The following is a 16724-nucleotide window of genomic DNA, read 5'->3' as shown; positions in this document are numbered from 1 at the left end:
CTCCCCATTGGCCGGCAGCGGCGGCCGCGGTTCCGTGGTCTGATTGGCTGCCCGCGCCGCCTCGGCGGTGAAGTGTACCGCGCCGATTGGCTGCGGGCTGGCGGCCGCGTGTGATGTCCCCGGCGGCGATTGGCCCACGCCTGGCTGCTCGCCGGCTCTGGGGCTCCCGGGAAGTGGCAGCTGAGGAGGGGGCGCGCTAGCTGTCTCGGTGGCCGGGCAAGAGACCCGGCCTTGAGGCGGCCTCTCTGGGCCGGAAGGGCTGGTCGGCCGACGCAGCGGCGTGGGAGGCTGAGAGTGCGGGGACCGGGCGACACCATGGCCCCGCAGAACCTGAGCACCTTCTGCCTGTTGCTGCTGTACCTCATCGGGGCTGTGATGGCCGGGTGAGGAAGGGGCTCCGCGCGGCGCGGGGCCCGAGGGGCGGCCTCTGCGGAGAGGGACGCGGGTGGCATCGAGGAAGCGGGGCAGTGAGGGAGCGGCACTGCCCGGCCGAGGGACGGAGGAGGGCTAGTGCGGGCCAGGCTGGCCCTGCGGAGCCAGATTTCCCAGAAGAGCGGGAGTTGGTTGCAGAGCCAACATTACTACGTTGGGCATTGCGGGGAGTTCCGTGGCTGTGAGCAGAAGTAGGGTCACGGGACTCTGGGGACGGAAGGGGGCTCCCGATGGAAATGAAGGTAGTGAGTGCCGAGCTGGGGCTGAGGCTACAGCCAGGGCTTTGACCCGCGCGGGACTCGAGGGTGGGACGACGGTGGGTTACCCAGCTTGCAACAAGCCTCTGAGGGGCTGACACTGAAGTGGGTGGACCGTGGTGCCAAGTCAGATGCACGTCAGGAGGCCAAGCTCAGACCGAAGGAAACTGGCTTGGGGGAGCAACAACCCTCTTTAGAGAACTTTCGTCCTTCCCACCTTCTCGGGCTAGCGAGCCTGACCTGTCAACTTGCCTCACTGTCCCTCTCCATGGTTCCTCCTTGAGCTGGGTTAGGTATGACTCGGAAGAGCAGTTCACTAACAGGTAATAAAAACTGGGATTCTAGCCTCACGCCACTCCTATGAATCACACAGGCTTGAAAGAACTTTATCAATGCTCTGAAACCGGGGAAAACATTGTGCCTCCGTTCAGGCAGAAAGAGCAGACTTTGAGGTTCTCCCAACATTTAAAAACACACGACCCTATAGTTCTGATGACTCAGGATGTGGTATATAAGACTTGTGTTTAGAATGCCTGCATCCTTAATCCCAGCTTTTGGAGGGTGAAAACAGGTGGATCGGAATTCGAGGTCATCTTCAGCTACGGAGTGAGTTCCAGGCTTGCCTGGCCTACATCACACCCTATCTCAAGTAAATAAGGAAGCACAAAAATAAAAACACACCCCAAACTAGTAGGTGTCAGATTCTGATAATGTGTAAGTTGTTGCATTACTTCAAATAGCTTTGAAAGTTATTTTCTTTATGTTTTTTGCTCTTTGCATATATGCCTAAATTTTGTCATTTTTTTTCTTGTGAAATACTTTAAATTTCTAAAAGTTAACATCTCTTACATGTGCTTTATTGTTTTCCCTTCGTTTGATTAAGCCGTGAGTACCCAAAGTATTTAAGAAAACATCAGCATAAAATTTTGGAGTTGGGAGTTGAGGTATGCTGGTCTCCAACTCAATATGTAGCTAAGGGCACACCCCAACATGCCCCCTTCCTGCCATCGTGTGACTGACTGAGTCCAGTTAGTTGGTGCTGCTCTCTGTGAAAGTCCTGTTCAGGCAGCCATAACTTGAGTGAATTCATGAGTGCCATTTCCAGAAGACAGGCTTTGACAACACTCCTCCCCTCCCCCTGCTTTTACATTCTGTCTGCCCCACCTCCCACAGTCTTCCCTGAACCTTGGGGACTTGGGGAGAGGCGGGGAGGGTTGAAATAGATGTTCCATTTAAGACTGAGCACTCAACAGTCAGTTACCTATTCTCCACGCTTTGACCAATTATAACCTCCCCAGCCATAGGCCTTCAAACAGCTTTACCCTACCAGATATGAGTTCCCTTCTGTGGAGCAGGCCTCGAATCCAATCAGAAAGCAGTAGGTTAACCCCATAATCTTCACGTCACTATTGTACCAGATGTGGGTACATCTTGCCTTTGTGGTCAGTATTGGTAAGTTTTCTCCTCACACAGCCAAATAACCTTCTGGTGTCATGAAAGCTGGCCAGGAGGGAGGAAGTTTTCATGTCGTCTCCAGCCTGATTTCTCTATGTCCTGTAACCAAAGTGTGTGTGTCATCAACAGTAGGGTCTTCCATTTAGGGCATCTAATGGGCAACCAAGAGCAATGGCGATCGCCTCTTGTTTGGGGGGCCTCCCTGACTCATAACTCCTAGGGAAATTTCCCACACCCGGCACTGAGACTTTTCACTTCATCTTAGCAAAACGTTGTCCACTCATGCAGGGTACCTATGTTCAGAATCCTCCATCTGTCTGTCTCTAAGATTTGATTTTTAAGTACATGTACATGCATGAACATGTAAGTACAGGTGCCCACGGAAGCAAGAAAAGGGTGTTGAATTCCTCAGAGCTGGAGTTAAAGGTGGGTGTAAATCACCCATTGGGGTGCTGAAAACTGAACTCAACTCCTCTGTAAGAGTAATACACACTTTAAGATCATGGGGGGAGGGGGCTTTATATGCTTTTTGACTGAGCTAACAAAGCAGTGGCTTTCCATGGTTTGTTTTTTTTTAACATCCTTAGTTTTGTTTACCCCACCCCCCCAGAAGTATATTCTTAAGAATATTACTTAAGTAAGCCTCACTCTCTATATAGTTAGCCTTTTCATTATTAAATAGCTGGTTCCTTTCTCATAAAATGTCAAGTCTTTACAGATGAGGTAGGGAATTCCTGTGTGTTATAAGTTTTAAAAATGATAAAGTTGAGCTGAGCCTGGTGGCACACATCTTTTTCCCAGCACTCGGGAGGCAAAGGCAGGCAGATCTCTGTGAGTTCGAGACCAGCCTGCTCTACAGAGTGAGTTCCAGGACAGCCAGGGCTACAGGAAGACCTAGTCTTGAAAAACAGAGTTATATAGTTGAGCTGGACGTGGCTTATATGCCTGTAAACTTGGCATTGGGAGGTAGAGGCAGGAGGATCAGGAGTTCAAGACTGCCTTCAGATACATAGTGAGTTCAAGGCTACATGAAACCCTGTCTATAAAAACCAACCCAAGACCCTGACCAAATGATTAAAATAACTAAATTACTTTTCAAGCAGTGTGACTAAGAGTATAAACCAGTCGCAGGCTCCTGAATGCCTGGGTTATAGGTGTATGCCATCATGAATTCAGGGCTTCATGAATTAGAGGCAAGCACTCTAGTGACTGAGCCACATGCCAGGCCATAAAATACATTTTTTAATATTCCGTCTTATGTCTTGGTTCCCCAGTTCATTTTGCCCACATATTTTAAGATTACAATCCACACTGTGTTAGTGTCCATTATGTGACTTTTCTAGCCCCATTATTGAGATAATGTTTCCAGAATAAATTCTAGTAGCTAAAATTCTGGCAAAAAAAAAAAAAAAAAAGATGCTGTGAGCATTTGTATGCATTCAGCTCATTCAGGGAGTATTTACTGGTCTCTTTGGTGAGCTGGATATGGCCCTTCCCTGGAATGTCTTTTATAGTCTTACTCTAGCTTTCCATTAACACTTCCTACAGAGAACCCTTTTATGGCTGATTCCAGTGTACTCCCTGGAAATGTTCTCTACTTTATGTCCCAATTCATATTATGTGCGTATTCTCAACTACCAGGATATAGAGGCTCCTGTGTGTGAACTTTAGAGGCTGTCTGACGTAAAGACTTGATCTCAGCAAATTAGTGTAGTTACTGGCAATGAATGTATGAAATGTATATATTTCCAGCAAAATACACTATAATCCTTACATACAGATGAGTGTTATTCTTCCTTCAGAGTTATTATTTAGACTTTGCTTAGCCTTTTATTTTAACTCCTTAAGTCAGTCCATCTTTAATGTTCCCAAAGTGCTACTGTTTAGACTTTTATATGACATAATCTTTGTGAATAAAGATAACTCTCTTTTGATATTATTTGACCTTTGGAAACAGTCGCTGAGGTGGGGCTGGAGAGATGGCTCAGCAGTTAAGGGCACTTGCTGCTCCTACAGAGGACCCCAGCGCCCACGTGGTGGTTCACAGGCACCTGTAACTCCAGATCCAGGGGATCTAGCTTTTCTCAACTCCCAGGGTACCTGCACTCACACCCACATGTGAACACACACAGATGTTCATAATTAAAAATAAAGTAAATTCTTTAAAAACAATCATTTGGAGCCATTGTAGGGAATAAAGAGAATTAATTGGGTTGTTTGGTTTTTTAGCTGGAAGTAACATGGAGCCATAAAACACACAAATAGTTTCTCTGCTGAAGGTAATTCTAAAAGAAGGATGTTGTTACCAGTGCTTTTGCATGTTTTCAAGCTGCCTCAAATCATAGGCTCTCATTACGATTACTTCAGTGTCTGAGACTATAAAGTCTAGCATATTCCTTTTATATTCATTCTTTTTGTATATGTGCATATATCACATATACCATTATCTTTATATTTACATACTTCTATAAGTAGACCATACTATAAAGGGAGAAAAAATACTTTCACTTTTAAAAATGTAAGACACCCTGGGCCTAGAAAGATAATTCAGTGATTAAGAGCTGTTCTGTTCTTACAGAGGACTGGGTTTCAGTTCCCAGCACCCACATCAGGCAGCTCACAACTGTGAAGGTTCTGCACTCTACCATCACCTCCATGTGGTACACATATAGACAGATAGGTACACACACATACACATAATTTTTTAATGTAAGATAGAGCTAATGACGTCTTATCTGCCCATCCTCTCAGGCGAGATTTCTATAAGATCTTGGGGGTGCCTCGAAGTGCCTCCATAAAGGACATTAAGAAGGCCTACAGAAAACTGGCCCTGCAGCTTCATCCTGACCGGAACCCTGATGACCCCCAAGCCCAGGAGAAATTCCAGGATCTGGGTGCTGCTTATGAGGTGAGTCATGAAAGCAAAAATAGGAACAGAACCCGTGGATGGGGAAGACCAGAACGCAGAGAGGCCTCCCTAGGTCATTTCTGTCTGAAAACAGGTGGGACATAGAAGTGAAAATAGTGTGTGCTCCCAGATTGTAGTCATTATCTACAGATTCTGTTTCCTGCCTCTTTAGAGGTTTGTTTTTATGTATGTGTATACGTTTGTGTGTACGTATGCCAGGTATGTGTGAGTGCCCATAGAGGCTGGAAGAGGTATCAGATCTCCTGTCCTGGAGTTACAGGTGATTGTGAGCTGCCCAACGTGAGTACTAGGAACCAAACCCGGGTCCTCTGCAAGGACAGCAAATGTTCTTAATGGCTGAACCATCTTGCCAGCCCCTCTGACAGAAATTCTTAACCTGGGCCCATGTGTAAATTTGAAAGGGTTGGTGACCCCTAAAATGACCCATAATGTTTTGTTTCTTGTGAGACACAGACTTCACATTTTGTACTGTCTCCCAGGAATAGTATCATTATTTGCTAGGAACCCAGTACTCAAAAATACTTCCTAGGAAAGCTGGATTTACACCTTTTTTTTTTTTTTTTTTTTTTTTTTTTTTTTCTGCAATAAGGTCTAGCTATGTAGCTCAGGCTATCCTGGAACTTTGTAAACCAGGCTGGCCTCACCACACCTGGCTTCGTGTGCTACTCTTGATAATGAAGCTGCAGTGTTCTTTATCCATGACCTGAGCAGGCCGTACATATCTCACTTGTGAAATTCAAGTTTATTTGACCCTAACAACCTTTGTGGTATTACTGCAGATTTCCCCTTTTCTCTGTATCATTCATACCTGTTTGCCTTTCCCCCAGGTAAATTAGTGTGCACAAATCAGAACGTTAATACAGTTCAAAGACTGATTAGCAAACAAAGGGTTTTTTTTTTTCCCTTCTGCTGAGGTAAGATTGATTACCATTAGCATTTTAGCTAGTTGAGAGTCTGAATATTAGTTGACTTATCAACTACTCCCCCCAGCCCCCTTCCCTTAAAATAGGCTGAGTATAGTGAAAAGCACCTGTGACTCTAGCTACCTAGAAACTGAGCCAAATGTATCGCTTGAGCTCAGGTGGTAAGCCCAGCCTGAGCAATATAGTGAGCAGTTTACAGTGTCCAAAGAGATTTCAAATGTACATAAGTGTTTATATGCTTCGGGTTTCTAAAACGAAAGAACTTTTTTATATTCTGTTTTCAACCTTTATTTTTATTATTTGTACATGTGTATGTGCGTATGAGTACAGAAGATGCTCACAGAGGCCAGAGGCGTCAGATGCCCCTGGAGCTGTGGTGACAGTTGTGAGCCACCCAGCATGGCTGCTAAGAATCAAACGTGGGTCCTCTGCAAGAGCAGCATGTGCTCTTAACCATAAGCCATCTACCTATTCAGCACCCCCTCTTTTTTACTTTTTTTAATTAATAAGCTTTAAAAAAAAAAGTATGTGGGTGGATGTCTTGCCTGCTTGTCTGTAGGTACACTTTGTGCATGCCCGTTGTCCGTGGAAATCAGAAGAGGGCATTGAATCCCCTGGAAATGGAGTTACAGGTAGCTATGAACCACCATGTGGGTGCTGGGAACCAAATCCAGGCCCTCTACAGGAGCAAAAGATGCTATTAACTTCTGAGCCATCTTTCCAGCCCTTTTTAAAATTAACATACAAAGTAATGGATTTGATTGTGGGAATTTCATATATTTATACTTAGTTTTCATCAATCCCCTATATACATTTTTTCTTCTTGCATGTTAAAGGCAAATTTTTACATGCTTAGTAGAAACCAATTTTTTATCTTACATCCTTTGGATCATACAAACATTAAGCAAAGTTCTTTCAGGCAGTGAAATTGACTCTAAGGAACATAGAGTAGTGTTCATTAATACTTTCTCAACAATATATTTCTCAACAAATAATATTTTCTTGACCTGAAGATGTCACAAACTTACACACACACGTTAAGGCAGACAGCATTCTTCTACAAATGCATTTCTACACATACCAAAGCATGAAAAAAAAAGAAAATATAGCTCTGGATTTTAACTTCAGAGCCTATGATTCAATTCTCTTGGCATGTCGGTCTTCTAATATGCAGTGTGCGTTGCAGGAGTAGGGTAGTGTTTTTAAGACTACTAATTTAGTGCATCTATCACTCATGATAATCTGTCATAGTTATATTCTGGTTTACAGTTTAGCGATACAATGTAGCACAGAGCTTACAGAATAAGCCTTGGAATTAAATTGCCTAGAAAATTAGCCTGAGCAGTCCATCTCCCCTCTTTCCTGGTATCTTCTCGACCTTCACAGTCACATTTCTTAAATACAGTTTTTAAAGTACTAAATCAGATTTGATAACGTGGGATCAAAAGCATGAACTGAGCAATGTGGACTAGACAGTGCACCAAAGTATTCAGTCTGTTGAAACAGCTTACCAGACGTGGTGCTACATGTCTACAATCCAACTCAAGGGACTGAGGCAGGTTGAGCATGAGTTTGAGGCCAGCCTGGGCTACATTTGGAAGTCTAGGCAGCCTGAGACACATAGCAAGACCTTATCTCAAAATTCCAAAACAGACAAAAAATAACAACTTGAAATATGCCTTAGTAGCATACATAATGAAAATCACACTCACTGGAAAGATTTAGGAACTCCAGGTCAGAGTGGAAAACAGCCATAAACATGAATATACCTTAACTGACGTACAGAGTATAACACTTTCCCCACTGGCCTTTATCCCCAGGTTCTGTCAGATAGTGAAAAACGAAAACAGTATGATACTTATGGTGAAGAAGGCTTGAAAGATGGTCACCAGAGCTCCCATGGGGACATTTTTTCACAGTAAGTTATTTGCCCATTTGCAAAGTATTACATTCTGAAACTGGACCACTTAGGCACTAAATGAATTATTCTTGGAAGCAGAGGGCAGAGTTGCCTCTGTTTCATCCTGTGGACAACAGAGGGGTGGCTATGATTGTCGTCAGAGAAGGAATTCATAGGGTCTCTTGATCTCCTATTGCACTCGGCTTTCTGGGAATTCAGGATACCTGGAATGCTAACACATACTTTCTCTTCACTGAACCCTCCTTGTTGACATTTGAATCTCCATGATGTTTTATACTCGGAGATCTAATCCAAGTTCAGCTCTGTAATTATAAACAGAAAAATGTTTGAGTCTGCACTCGCATGGAGTGAAGTTCATTTCTTCAGATTCTGTGACCCTGCCCCTCAAGTAAGAATAGTTACAGATGGTAGCTTGTCTGTTGAGCCTGGCAGGGAAGCGCCTCTTCCCCCTGACCACTGAAGTGATGCTGGAGATGTCAGAAAGAGAAGCTTCTCTCTCCTACTCAGTCCTTCCTCTTCAGCTGAAGGCTTAGGAGTGCACGCACAGAACAACTCAAAAACACTGTTTTATCCAACTCAAAGTAGTTCTTCTTACCTCCAAACACTAGTTTTGACCTTGTACGGGCCAGGACTTCCTGCGGAGGCTTTGCTTTTCAACTTTAAACAAGTGCCCAAGGCTTTTGTACAGAGTGGTAGCTTCTTTGTCAAGGTTAATCTCTTAAGAGCACGTGGAGTGAACACATGCAATATGCAAAATGTTCCGGATTACCCTTAAAGAATTCCTTAAATTAGGCCAGGTGTAGTGTGCACACCTTTAATCCCAGGCAGAGGCAGGTGGATCTCTGAGTTTGAGGCCAGCCTGGTCTGCAAAGCGAATTCCAGGACATCCAGGGCTACACAGTGAAATCCTGTCTTGAGAAAGAAAAGAAAAGAAATCCTTAAATTAATCAGAAAGTTCAAATTGCACAGGATTTTATATATTAACCCTTTTTTTCATTAAGTCTGTCATGTGTGGATTTTCCTCAGTATTGAATGGATTATTTCATTGAGCCCAACATTGAATCCACTGACATACTGTGTGTTCCTATATGGCTCTTATGTAGGGATCATATTGTATTGAGAGTAAGTGTTTTTTATAGCAGGAGGCAACCTAATACTATGTAAATTAAAATTTTTTATGATATTTGACTCCGATGTATTAAAAATGTCTGTTTTATATAGTGTGCTGGTAGGAAGCAGTATTTTATTAATGTAAAGAAAATAAATAATTTTGAGACATAAGATTTGAGTTCTTTTTGCTGACGAATTTTGTATCTACAGCTTCTTTGGAGATTTTGGCTTCATGTTTGGAGGAACCCCTCGTCAGCAGGACAGAAATATTCCAAGAGGAAGTGACATCATCGTAGATCTAGAAGTCACTTTAGAAGAAGTCTACGCAGGAAACTTTGTGGAAGTAAGTTCACACAACACACCTACTCAGACTGATGTGCAGAACTTGTACTTTTGACCAAAAGTCAGAGATTTTAGTGTCCTTTCTGTCTTTTAGAGGACAAGAGGGAGTGACTGACACACAGTTGAGTATCATCATCCTTAATTCCTAACGGTCACAAACTGAACTCACTTTCTAGCCCAAGAACTCAGCGACACAGCACCGTGCTTTACGTGCCTGTGTGCTGCTTCCGTATCCCATCCCCTACCTCACTGCGGGATTAACTTTACCGTTGTTCTTCTGGTCTGTTACACACATGAGAACCTCACCAGTGTGTTTCTGTTGTCTGTGAGTCTGTAAAGATGGCATGCCATCCGTTTCTAGACAGACTTTTGTCACCGTGAGTCGTCTTTGCTTACAGCTGTCAGGCTCTGAGTACAATCTCATTGTGACCAGCAACAGGAGGGTTTGCTTGGCTTTGGTTTTTAACTCCCTGAGTCCTGTACGTGGACATTCCTGTAGTACATAGTCTAGTTACACGTAAGCAAGGACGTCTCTTACATAGATAAGTGTAAGAGTAGACTGGGCTGTGTTAGCACATGTTCATGCTTTACAAGAAAATGCCGTAGTATGTTTGAAATTGTGTCAGCACTCAGCATGCCATGGCAGTTCATGAGGCTCCATAGATTTGCTCCCCCGCCCCCCAGTTCTGGAGCTGTGGGACTTGAACCTAAGGCTTCCCACATGCTAGGCAGGTACCCTACCTGTGTGGGATAGTCCCTGCTTCCTCTCTAATGTTTGGAATTATTAGAATGGGTCTGGCATGTTTTCTCCTTGTGGTCTGTGCTTCTTAGCTACCTGCCGGGACAAGCGTCTCCTCGTGGCCCTGGCTGTCCCTCCTGGCAGCGCCCCTTTGCGTATGCCCTGCTTCTCTTTCTTGTGTTGATTTGCTACTGTCTCTGTTAGCCATAGTACAGACTTATCTACCCACTTATAGTGGAACTTGTCTCTGCACGATACTTACGATTTATTTTAATTACTACAAGTGTTTGTTTAATGTGAAAAAATCTGATCTTGTTAATTTTTGAGTCTTCTATTTTAAAAATCTACTCTAAAATGAGAAAGCTGTTCTATGTTCTCTAGTAAAGTTTGCCATCTTTATCCTGGGGTTGTCTTCCTTTAAAGTTTGGAAAGGACTTTGCAGCTGGACTGCATACTTTGAAACCCTGTCATTTACTTAACCATGGTGCTGCTCTTTCCTCACTGTGCGTGAGAAGACAAGCTACCTGCAGAGCTGTGGGATGGGATGAGTGTGCACATGTCTAGAGGGGTCTGCGCCACTGCTGGGGGCGTTTCTCCAGACGTCTGTCACCTCGCTACATGAGCACAGTGCCGTGCAATTACACAGATACAAGAGTGCGGGACTTTTTTTTTAAGTTTGTTTTTAGTTTTGTGTATGTCTGTGTGGGGCTCTGTGCACACAAGTATAGGTGTTCAAGGCATCAGATATAGATGCTGGAAATCAGACTCTACAGAAACTATGTGCTTTTAACTGCTGAACCATCTCTCCAGCCCCAAAATATGTTCCTTTTGGTTTTGTTTTGGGTGGGGGGGGACAAGTATCACAGTCCATATTGGTCACAAGGTCACAAATTCCCTATGTAGTTAAGGAGATATAGATATATAAATTTCATAGATATACATACATTATTTATATACATGATTGATGTTTGAAAACAGCTACATAGAAATGACATGTTTGGTTGTGAGCCTAGCCTTTAATGGCTGAGCTATCTCTCCAGCCCTGACATGTTTGGCCGGGCGGTGGTGGCGCACGCCTTTAATCCCAGCACTTGGGAGGCAGAGGCAGGTGGATCTTTGTGAGTTCGAGGCCAGCCTGGTCTACAGAGAGAGACCCAGGAAAGGCGCAAAGCTACACAGAGAAACCCTGTCTCGAAAAAGAAAAAAAGAAAAAGAAAAGAAATGACGTGTGAAAACAGCTACATAGAGATGATTGTCGTCTCTTGTATGTTGGTGTCTGTGGTGATAGCACTGGGGGTTAGTCTTGGACTAGGTTGCCTAAAACAGAAAAAGGTGGTTTGGGGAGATTAATGGTAGAACTGGATGGTGGCCACACAGCAGTGTTTGAACACTGTGATTGTTCTTTAGGGGGGTTATGTTTTACACAACTCAGATTTCTTGATAACATAGTAATCCTATGAGCTGCTTTCATTCAGTGGCCCTGGGTGTGCTTTGGAAATGCTGGTATTTTACCTTGTTTTGGAGTCTCTTCTTATTCCCCTCTCTCTACTCCTACAACTCTGGGTTGAGATTAGAGTCGTTAAATATATGTTTGCTTCGTTCTTGTGTTGGGTTTGATTTGTACCCCCAGAGTACAACAAATCTGTGAACTTCCAGATTCTGTGAGGGATAGCTGGCTGAGAAGGCATGTGTGCAGAGCACTGCTCCCCTGAGGAAACTAAAGGCTGTTTCATGCATTCTTAGGTAGTTAGAAACAAGCCTGTAGCCAGGCAGGCTCCTGGCAAACGGAAATGCAACTGTCGGCAGGAGATGCGAACCACACAGCTGGGACCGGGGCGCTTCCAAATGACCCAGGAGGTGGTTTGTGACGAGTGCCCTAATGTCAAGTAAGTGAGGGTCTCCTGGAAACACGGGAATGTTCTGACTGTCTCCACCTGGCTGTCCCCTCCCCCGCCACGTTCCACCAAGAGAGAGCAGTGCGTCTCGAAGTTAGAGGCAGCACCTTTCATGTCTGAGCTACCTGTGGCAGATGTTTGCTTCCCTCCAGCTCTGACTGAGAGCAACCCTGATGTCTGTGTGACGCAGACTCTCTGCTCTGAGTGCTGGCATCTGGGAGCCCTAAACAGGCCCAGAGAGCTTTGGCCAACAGCACAGTGCGGCTGTCCAAGAAAAGGCTCCCAGCACAGTGGTAAAGCTGATTACATCTGGGGCTTCGATAATATTTTCTTTTCCCTTTATAATTCTGTCTGTCTCAGATTAGTGAATGAAGAACGGACACTAGAAGTAGAAATAGAGCCCGGCGTGAGAGATGGCATGGAGTACCCCTTTATTGGAGAAGGTGAGACGCTGGTGTTTATCGTCTTAACTCACTTCTGCCTTAGCTCATATCTTAGTGGCTACCTGGAATGTGGGAGGAGGGAGACACTGCCTTCTCAGACAGACTCACAGAGCACTGCCTGAGGCAGTGGATTTAAAAACTACTCAAGTGCCACATAAATACATGTTCAGTTTGCGTAACTTCTGGTCTTCTCTGAACTCTTCTGACCAGGTGAGCCTCATGTGGACGGAGAACCCGGAGACTTACGATTCCGAATCAAAGTTGTCAAGTAGGTATCCACAGGGAGAGGCACCTCTCCCCCTGCTTCTCCCCTGAGTGATTATGAGATGATGTGTCTACACTTTTTCTTCTGTTTTCTGCGTCCTGTCCCCTAAGTAATTATTTCTGACTCTGCAACAGTCCTGAAGATAGGAGGGGAGGGCTGGCCTTGAGCCCCAGTTGTTTCCTTAGGACTTAAAAAGTCAAAAGATGCTGGGAGAAAGACTTGGTAAGAGTTGAAAGAGAGCTGGGCATTGGTAGACTACTTGCCTAGCATGCACAGAGCCCTGGTTTGGTCCTGGCACTGAATAAACCAGGCTGGGTGGCACATGCCTGTAATCCAGTGTTCAGGTGGTAGAGAGGCAGATCAGGATTTCAGAGTCCTCCAGCCTGGGGCACGTGAGGTCTTGTCTCAAAACAAGAGATGAGAGGAGCTGTAAATGAGAGGCATTCGGCAGTAGGAGTCAAGGAGTACAGCAATTGTTTTCCGTAAAAAGGCCCTGCGGTCACATTAATATTCAGTGTTCCCTTTCACAGGCTTCTCTCCTGTGTGGAGTGCTGCTGCTTAAACAGGAATTTTGCCCAGGATTCAGGCTTTCTTGTTTATTATTGTCTCATTAACTATTTGGAAACCAGTGATAGGTCTGTGTTTAAGGCTTGACTAAAACATTGTTTCCACTGGGTTCCCAGCCAAGCATTGTCTTTCTTTTCTGTAACCTAATGGTTGATGGTTTTCCTCACCTTTATGTACTTCTGCTGATTGTACACTCCTTAGAAGTTGAGTTCATATGACTTCCACAACTCTCTAATCTCAAAGGCATGTCAAATGTTGACTGTGTTTGAAAGAATGGTGTGCACCTTTTTGCAAGGTTTTTCGAGCACTTTTTCCCTTTTCCCGTTTCAGGCACCGTATATTTGAGAGGAGAGGGGATGATCTGTACACAAATGTGACACTCTCACTAGTTGAGGCTCTGGTCGGCTTTGAAATGGACATCACTCACTTGGATGGGCACAAGGTAAACACCCAGCCTTCCAGCTTTGCAGTCATGTAGTGGGTTTAGGTTACCTGGAACCAGAGGCTCCTTTCTGCCACTGTCCCCTGGCCCTGCTACTGAACAGTCAGCAGCAGCATCTGTGTTTTTTGTCTCTCTGTGCCTGTCAGCCTAAGGTTCCCTTACCTTTCGTCCTTCCCTCTCTGCTGAGCTGTGACATTAGCTTGTGGCCAGTGCTCACTAGAAGTTATGTGATGGACTAAGGATGTGCCTGTCCCACTCTACTTGGTTCCGTTCTGCTTTCCAGGTACATATTTCCCGGGATAAGATTACCAGGCCAGGAGCCAAGCTCTGGAAGAAAGGGGAAGGGCTTCCCAACTTTGACAACAACAACATCAAGGGCTCTTTGATAATTACTTTCGATGTGGATTTTCCAAAAGAACAGCTGACAGAGGAAGCAAAAGAAGGTATAGCGTGTGTGTGTGTGTGTGTGTGTGTGTGTGTACACACATATGCATGTGGGTTGAATATATGAAAGCAGAATAGCAACCCCCTTTGGAGGCATGAGACGTGGATGGAGGCCTTGCTCTGTAAAGGCTCTAAGAAAGCCTGCTGTCACTGTTCGCTAAAGGCTATGCACGGAAGGAGTAATAAGGAAGTAGGCAGTCACTTAGGTGAAAAAGCTTGAGCTAACTAAAAGGGAATCTGAGATAGATGTAGGAGGATTGGAGGCTCAGGGGTGATCTTCTCTGTGCTCACTGAAAACTGCACCTGCTGTAAGTGTAAAGGGTGAAACTGACAGAAGAGCGGGAGAGAAGGAGCTAAAGAGTAGCTGGAGGGATTTCGTCCCCTTGTTTTACATGTTCTCCTTTCCTAGAGCTTCAGGAGATTAGGGGGTGGCCCTTGAGAAACAAGTGATCGTGTGTGTGTGTGCGTGTGCGTGTGCGTGTGCGTGTGCGTGTGCGTGTGCGTGTGCGTGTGCGTGTGTGTGTTTTGAGATGGGCACATGTGAAGTTGGAAATGGGGGTTGTCATCCAGCCGTGTGGCCTCTCCGTGACACCTGTGCAGACCCTGGGGAAGTCACATTGTTGTTAACTAGTCACTCACTCATTCTTCTGCAGGTGTCAAGCAGCTGCTCAAGCAAGGATCCGTGCAGAAGGTGTACAATGGACTGCAGGGCTATTAGGAGTGAAAGAAATCGGACTTTGGTTGAAATAGGTGGATCAGCGATATTTATTATCTGCAGGGGTTTTTGTGTGTGTTTCATTATTTTCAATATGCAAGTTCGGCTTAATTTTTTTTTTCACTGATGATCGTCATGTCGTGAATAAGAGGTTTGAGAATCTGTCTATTGCATTCAGACAAGAATGACCGACAGAAGGTTAACTAATACCTCTCCCTCTGGGGATATAATGTCTGGTGCTGCTGCCCGAGGTCCGAGGAGAAACCTCTCAGAGGATGCCAGAGCGCAGGAAACCAGATGAGGGGTTAGAGATAATTGTTAGCTATTTCAGAATGCAAACTGGAGAAGTCTGTTTTTAAATACATCTTGTTATTTTTTTCCTGGACTCCTGTTTCTTTTTCCTGTGAGTGGATGGGTGTTCTTCCCATCAAGCAAGATGGACACACAGCATATGAGGAATGAGGAGGGTTCAGCCCCAGGCCCCACTAAACACACACAGTGTCTGTCTCATAGCAACGAGCTAGAAGAAACCTAAGAGATCAGAGACTGAGCTACACGAATTCAAGTCACACAAAGACCTACTGTCTGAGAGAACACAGTTTCTCGTTTTCTTCGATAATAATAAAATCTGATATGAGCATTTTACTGTTTAGAAAGTACTTTCGTCTATCCATCCCAGTTGGCCTTATGACCAGAAACCTGTTAGTTTAGGAACTAAGATGGCCGGCTCTAGAAAATAAATATGAGAACCGCAAGTGGTTTTCTTCTAGTGGCACCCGATTCAGATGCTACCTGGCTTGAGCGTACTTGACTTTTGAATCTCCCCCATTTCTCCAGGACTTGGGACTTCTTGCCACAGCTGCTCTGTTTCAGGGCAGTGGGGCGGTTGCTGTTGCAGTGTGTGGGAGCTGCTTTTGAACCACATGTAGTTCATCTCACTGCCCTCAGTTGTGCAGCAGACCACAGAGACATGCGTGGACAGTCTGCCTTTCTGTACACCGTACACACATGCTCTGGTTCAGGGTGCTTTTTGCACATTTGTAAGCACATGTTCAGGTCAGTGGGCTTCCACCGTTTATACAAGCATTTATACACCCGTGCCCGTTTGGGAGGGTATCTTTACTTTTTCTGTCAAAGGCTGCCTGTGATAACCCAGGAGAACCCCGGTCGTATTTGTACTTACAAGGGCACTTTTTCCAGGAGTCAGTCCACCCAGAGCTGAGGTACTGGTTTCAGCCAGAAGATCCCACCCAGCTCTTGCTCTCACTGTGAAGAAATGTCGCTGGGGTCTTTGTCACTTTTTATTCATTGCCTAGACTTGTGATTTAGGGAGTTCCTTCCATCACTGGGCTCCGAGCTTTAGGTCACTTTAAGTGCTTTGGAAAGGTTTATGTCAAAGGTCTGTAGACTTTATGTTAAACTATAGTGATATGTCATGTGGGAATGGTGGAAAAGATCATAATGCCAGCCTCCAAAGGCATTGTGGTCTCTGAGACAGCAAGCTCCCACCGCATACTGAAGATACCCATCTACTCAAGATTGCAGGGGATCTCCAGGCCTAGAAGATTGTAGTAGCTGAAGGGACTCTAGCTGGCCCAAGCCTGACAACCAGGGCTCTGGCAGGCCTTGCTCTTCTCCCCCATTCCCTCTGCCTTGTTAAAAAGCTGTTAGATTACATTCTCAAGGCTAGCTCCCAAGGTCTCTTCCCTTATTTGGCCACTTCCTCCTCCTGAGGCTGAATTCAAGGTCCAGCTGTCAAAGTAATGAAGTTCAGCAATCAAAAGCCCCCTTTGGCTCACCTAATTAACATGCCTAATCAAAATTAAACACCTCATCCTAACATGG

The 16724-nt window shown here is 44.9% G+C and overlaps 1 protein-coding gene across 1 annotated transcript; it reads left to right on the top strand.

The window, feature by feature from the left end:
- Window positions 1-129: 129 nt before the first annotated feature.
- On the top strand, window positions 130-15264 carry Dnajb11 (DnaJ heat shock protein family (Hsp40) member B11). Its single transcript, XM_052740326.1, has 10 exons — window positions 130-383; window positions 4896-5052; window positions 7817-7914; window positions 9238-9370; window positions 11852-11994; window positions 12364-12446; window positions 12657-12714; window positions 13609-13720; window positions 14004-14163; window positions 14818-15264. The coding sequence occupies exons 1-10, from the start codon at window positions 316-318 to the stop codon at window positions 14880-14882; spliced, it is 1077 nt and encodes a 358-aa protein (XP_052596286.1). The 5' UTR covers window positions 130-315; the 3' UTR covers window positions 14883-15264.
- The last annotated feature ends 1460 nt before the right edge of the window (window positions 15265-16724 follow it).

This window comes from Peromyscus californicus, unplaced genomic scaffold, assembly GCF_007827085.1.
Source record: "Peromyscus californicus insignis strain IS unplaced genomic scaffold, ASM782708v3 Scaffold_16__1_contigs__length_79575227, whole genome shotgun sequence".
In the NCBI taxonomy this organism is placed as follows: Eukaryota; Metazoa; Chordata; class Mammalia; order Rodentia; family Cricetidae; genus Peromyscus; species Peromyscus californicus.
This window is presented reverse-complemented; position numbering and strand designations above follow the sequence as displayed.

What these genes read in the sequence shown, in the direction of transcription:
- Dnajb11 (XM_052740326.1), top strand. Translation starts at nt 316, where the DNA reads ATGGCCCCGCAGAACCTGAGCACCTTCTGCCTGTTGCTGCTGTACCTC. An exon ending in ATCGGGGCTGTGATGGCCGG is followed by an intron (nt 384 to 4,895) that starts GTGAGGAAGGGG and finishes CCATCCTCTCAG; the next exon opens with GCGAGATTTCTATAAGATCT. An exon ending in GACGAGTGCCCTAATGTCAA is followed by an intron (nt 11,995 to 12,363) that starts GTAAGTGAGGGT and finishes TGTCTGTCTCAG; the next exon opens with ATTAGTGAATGAAGAACGGA.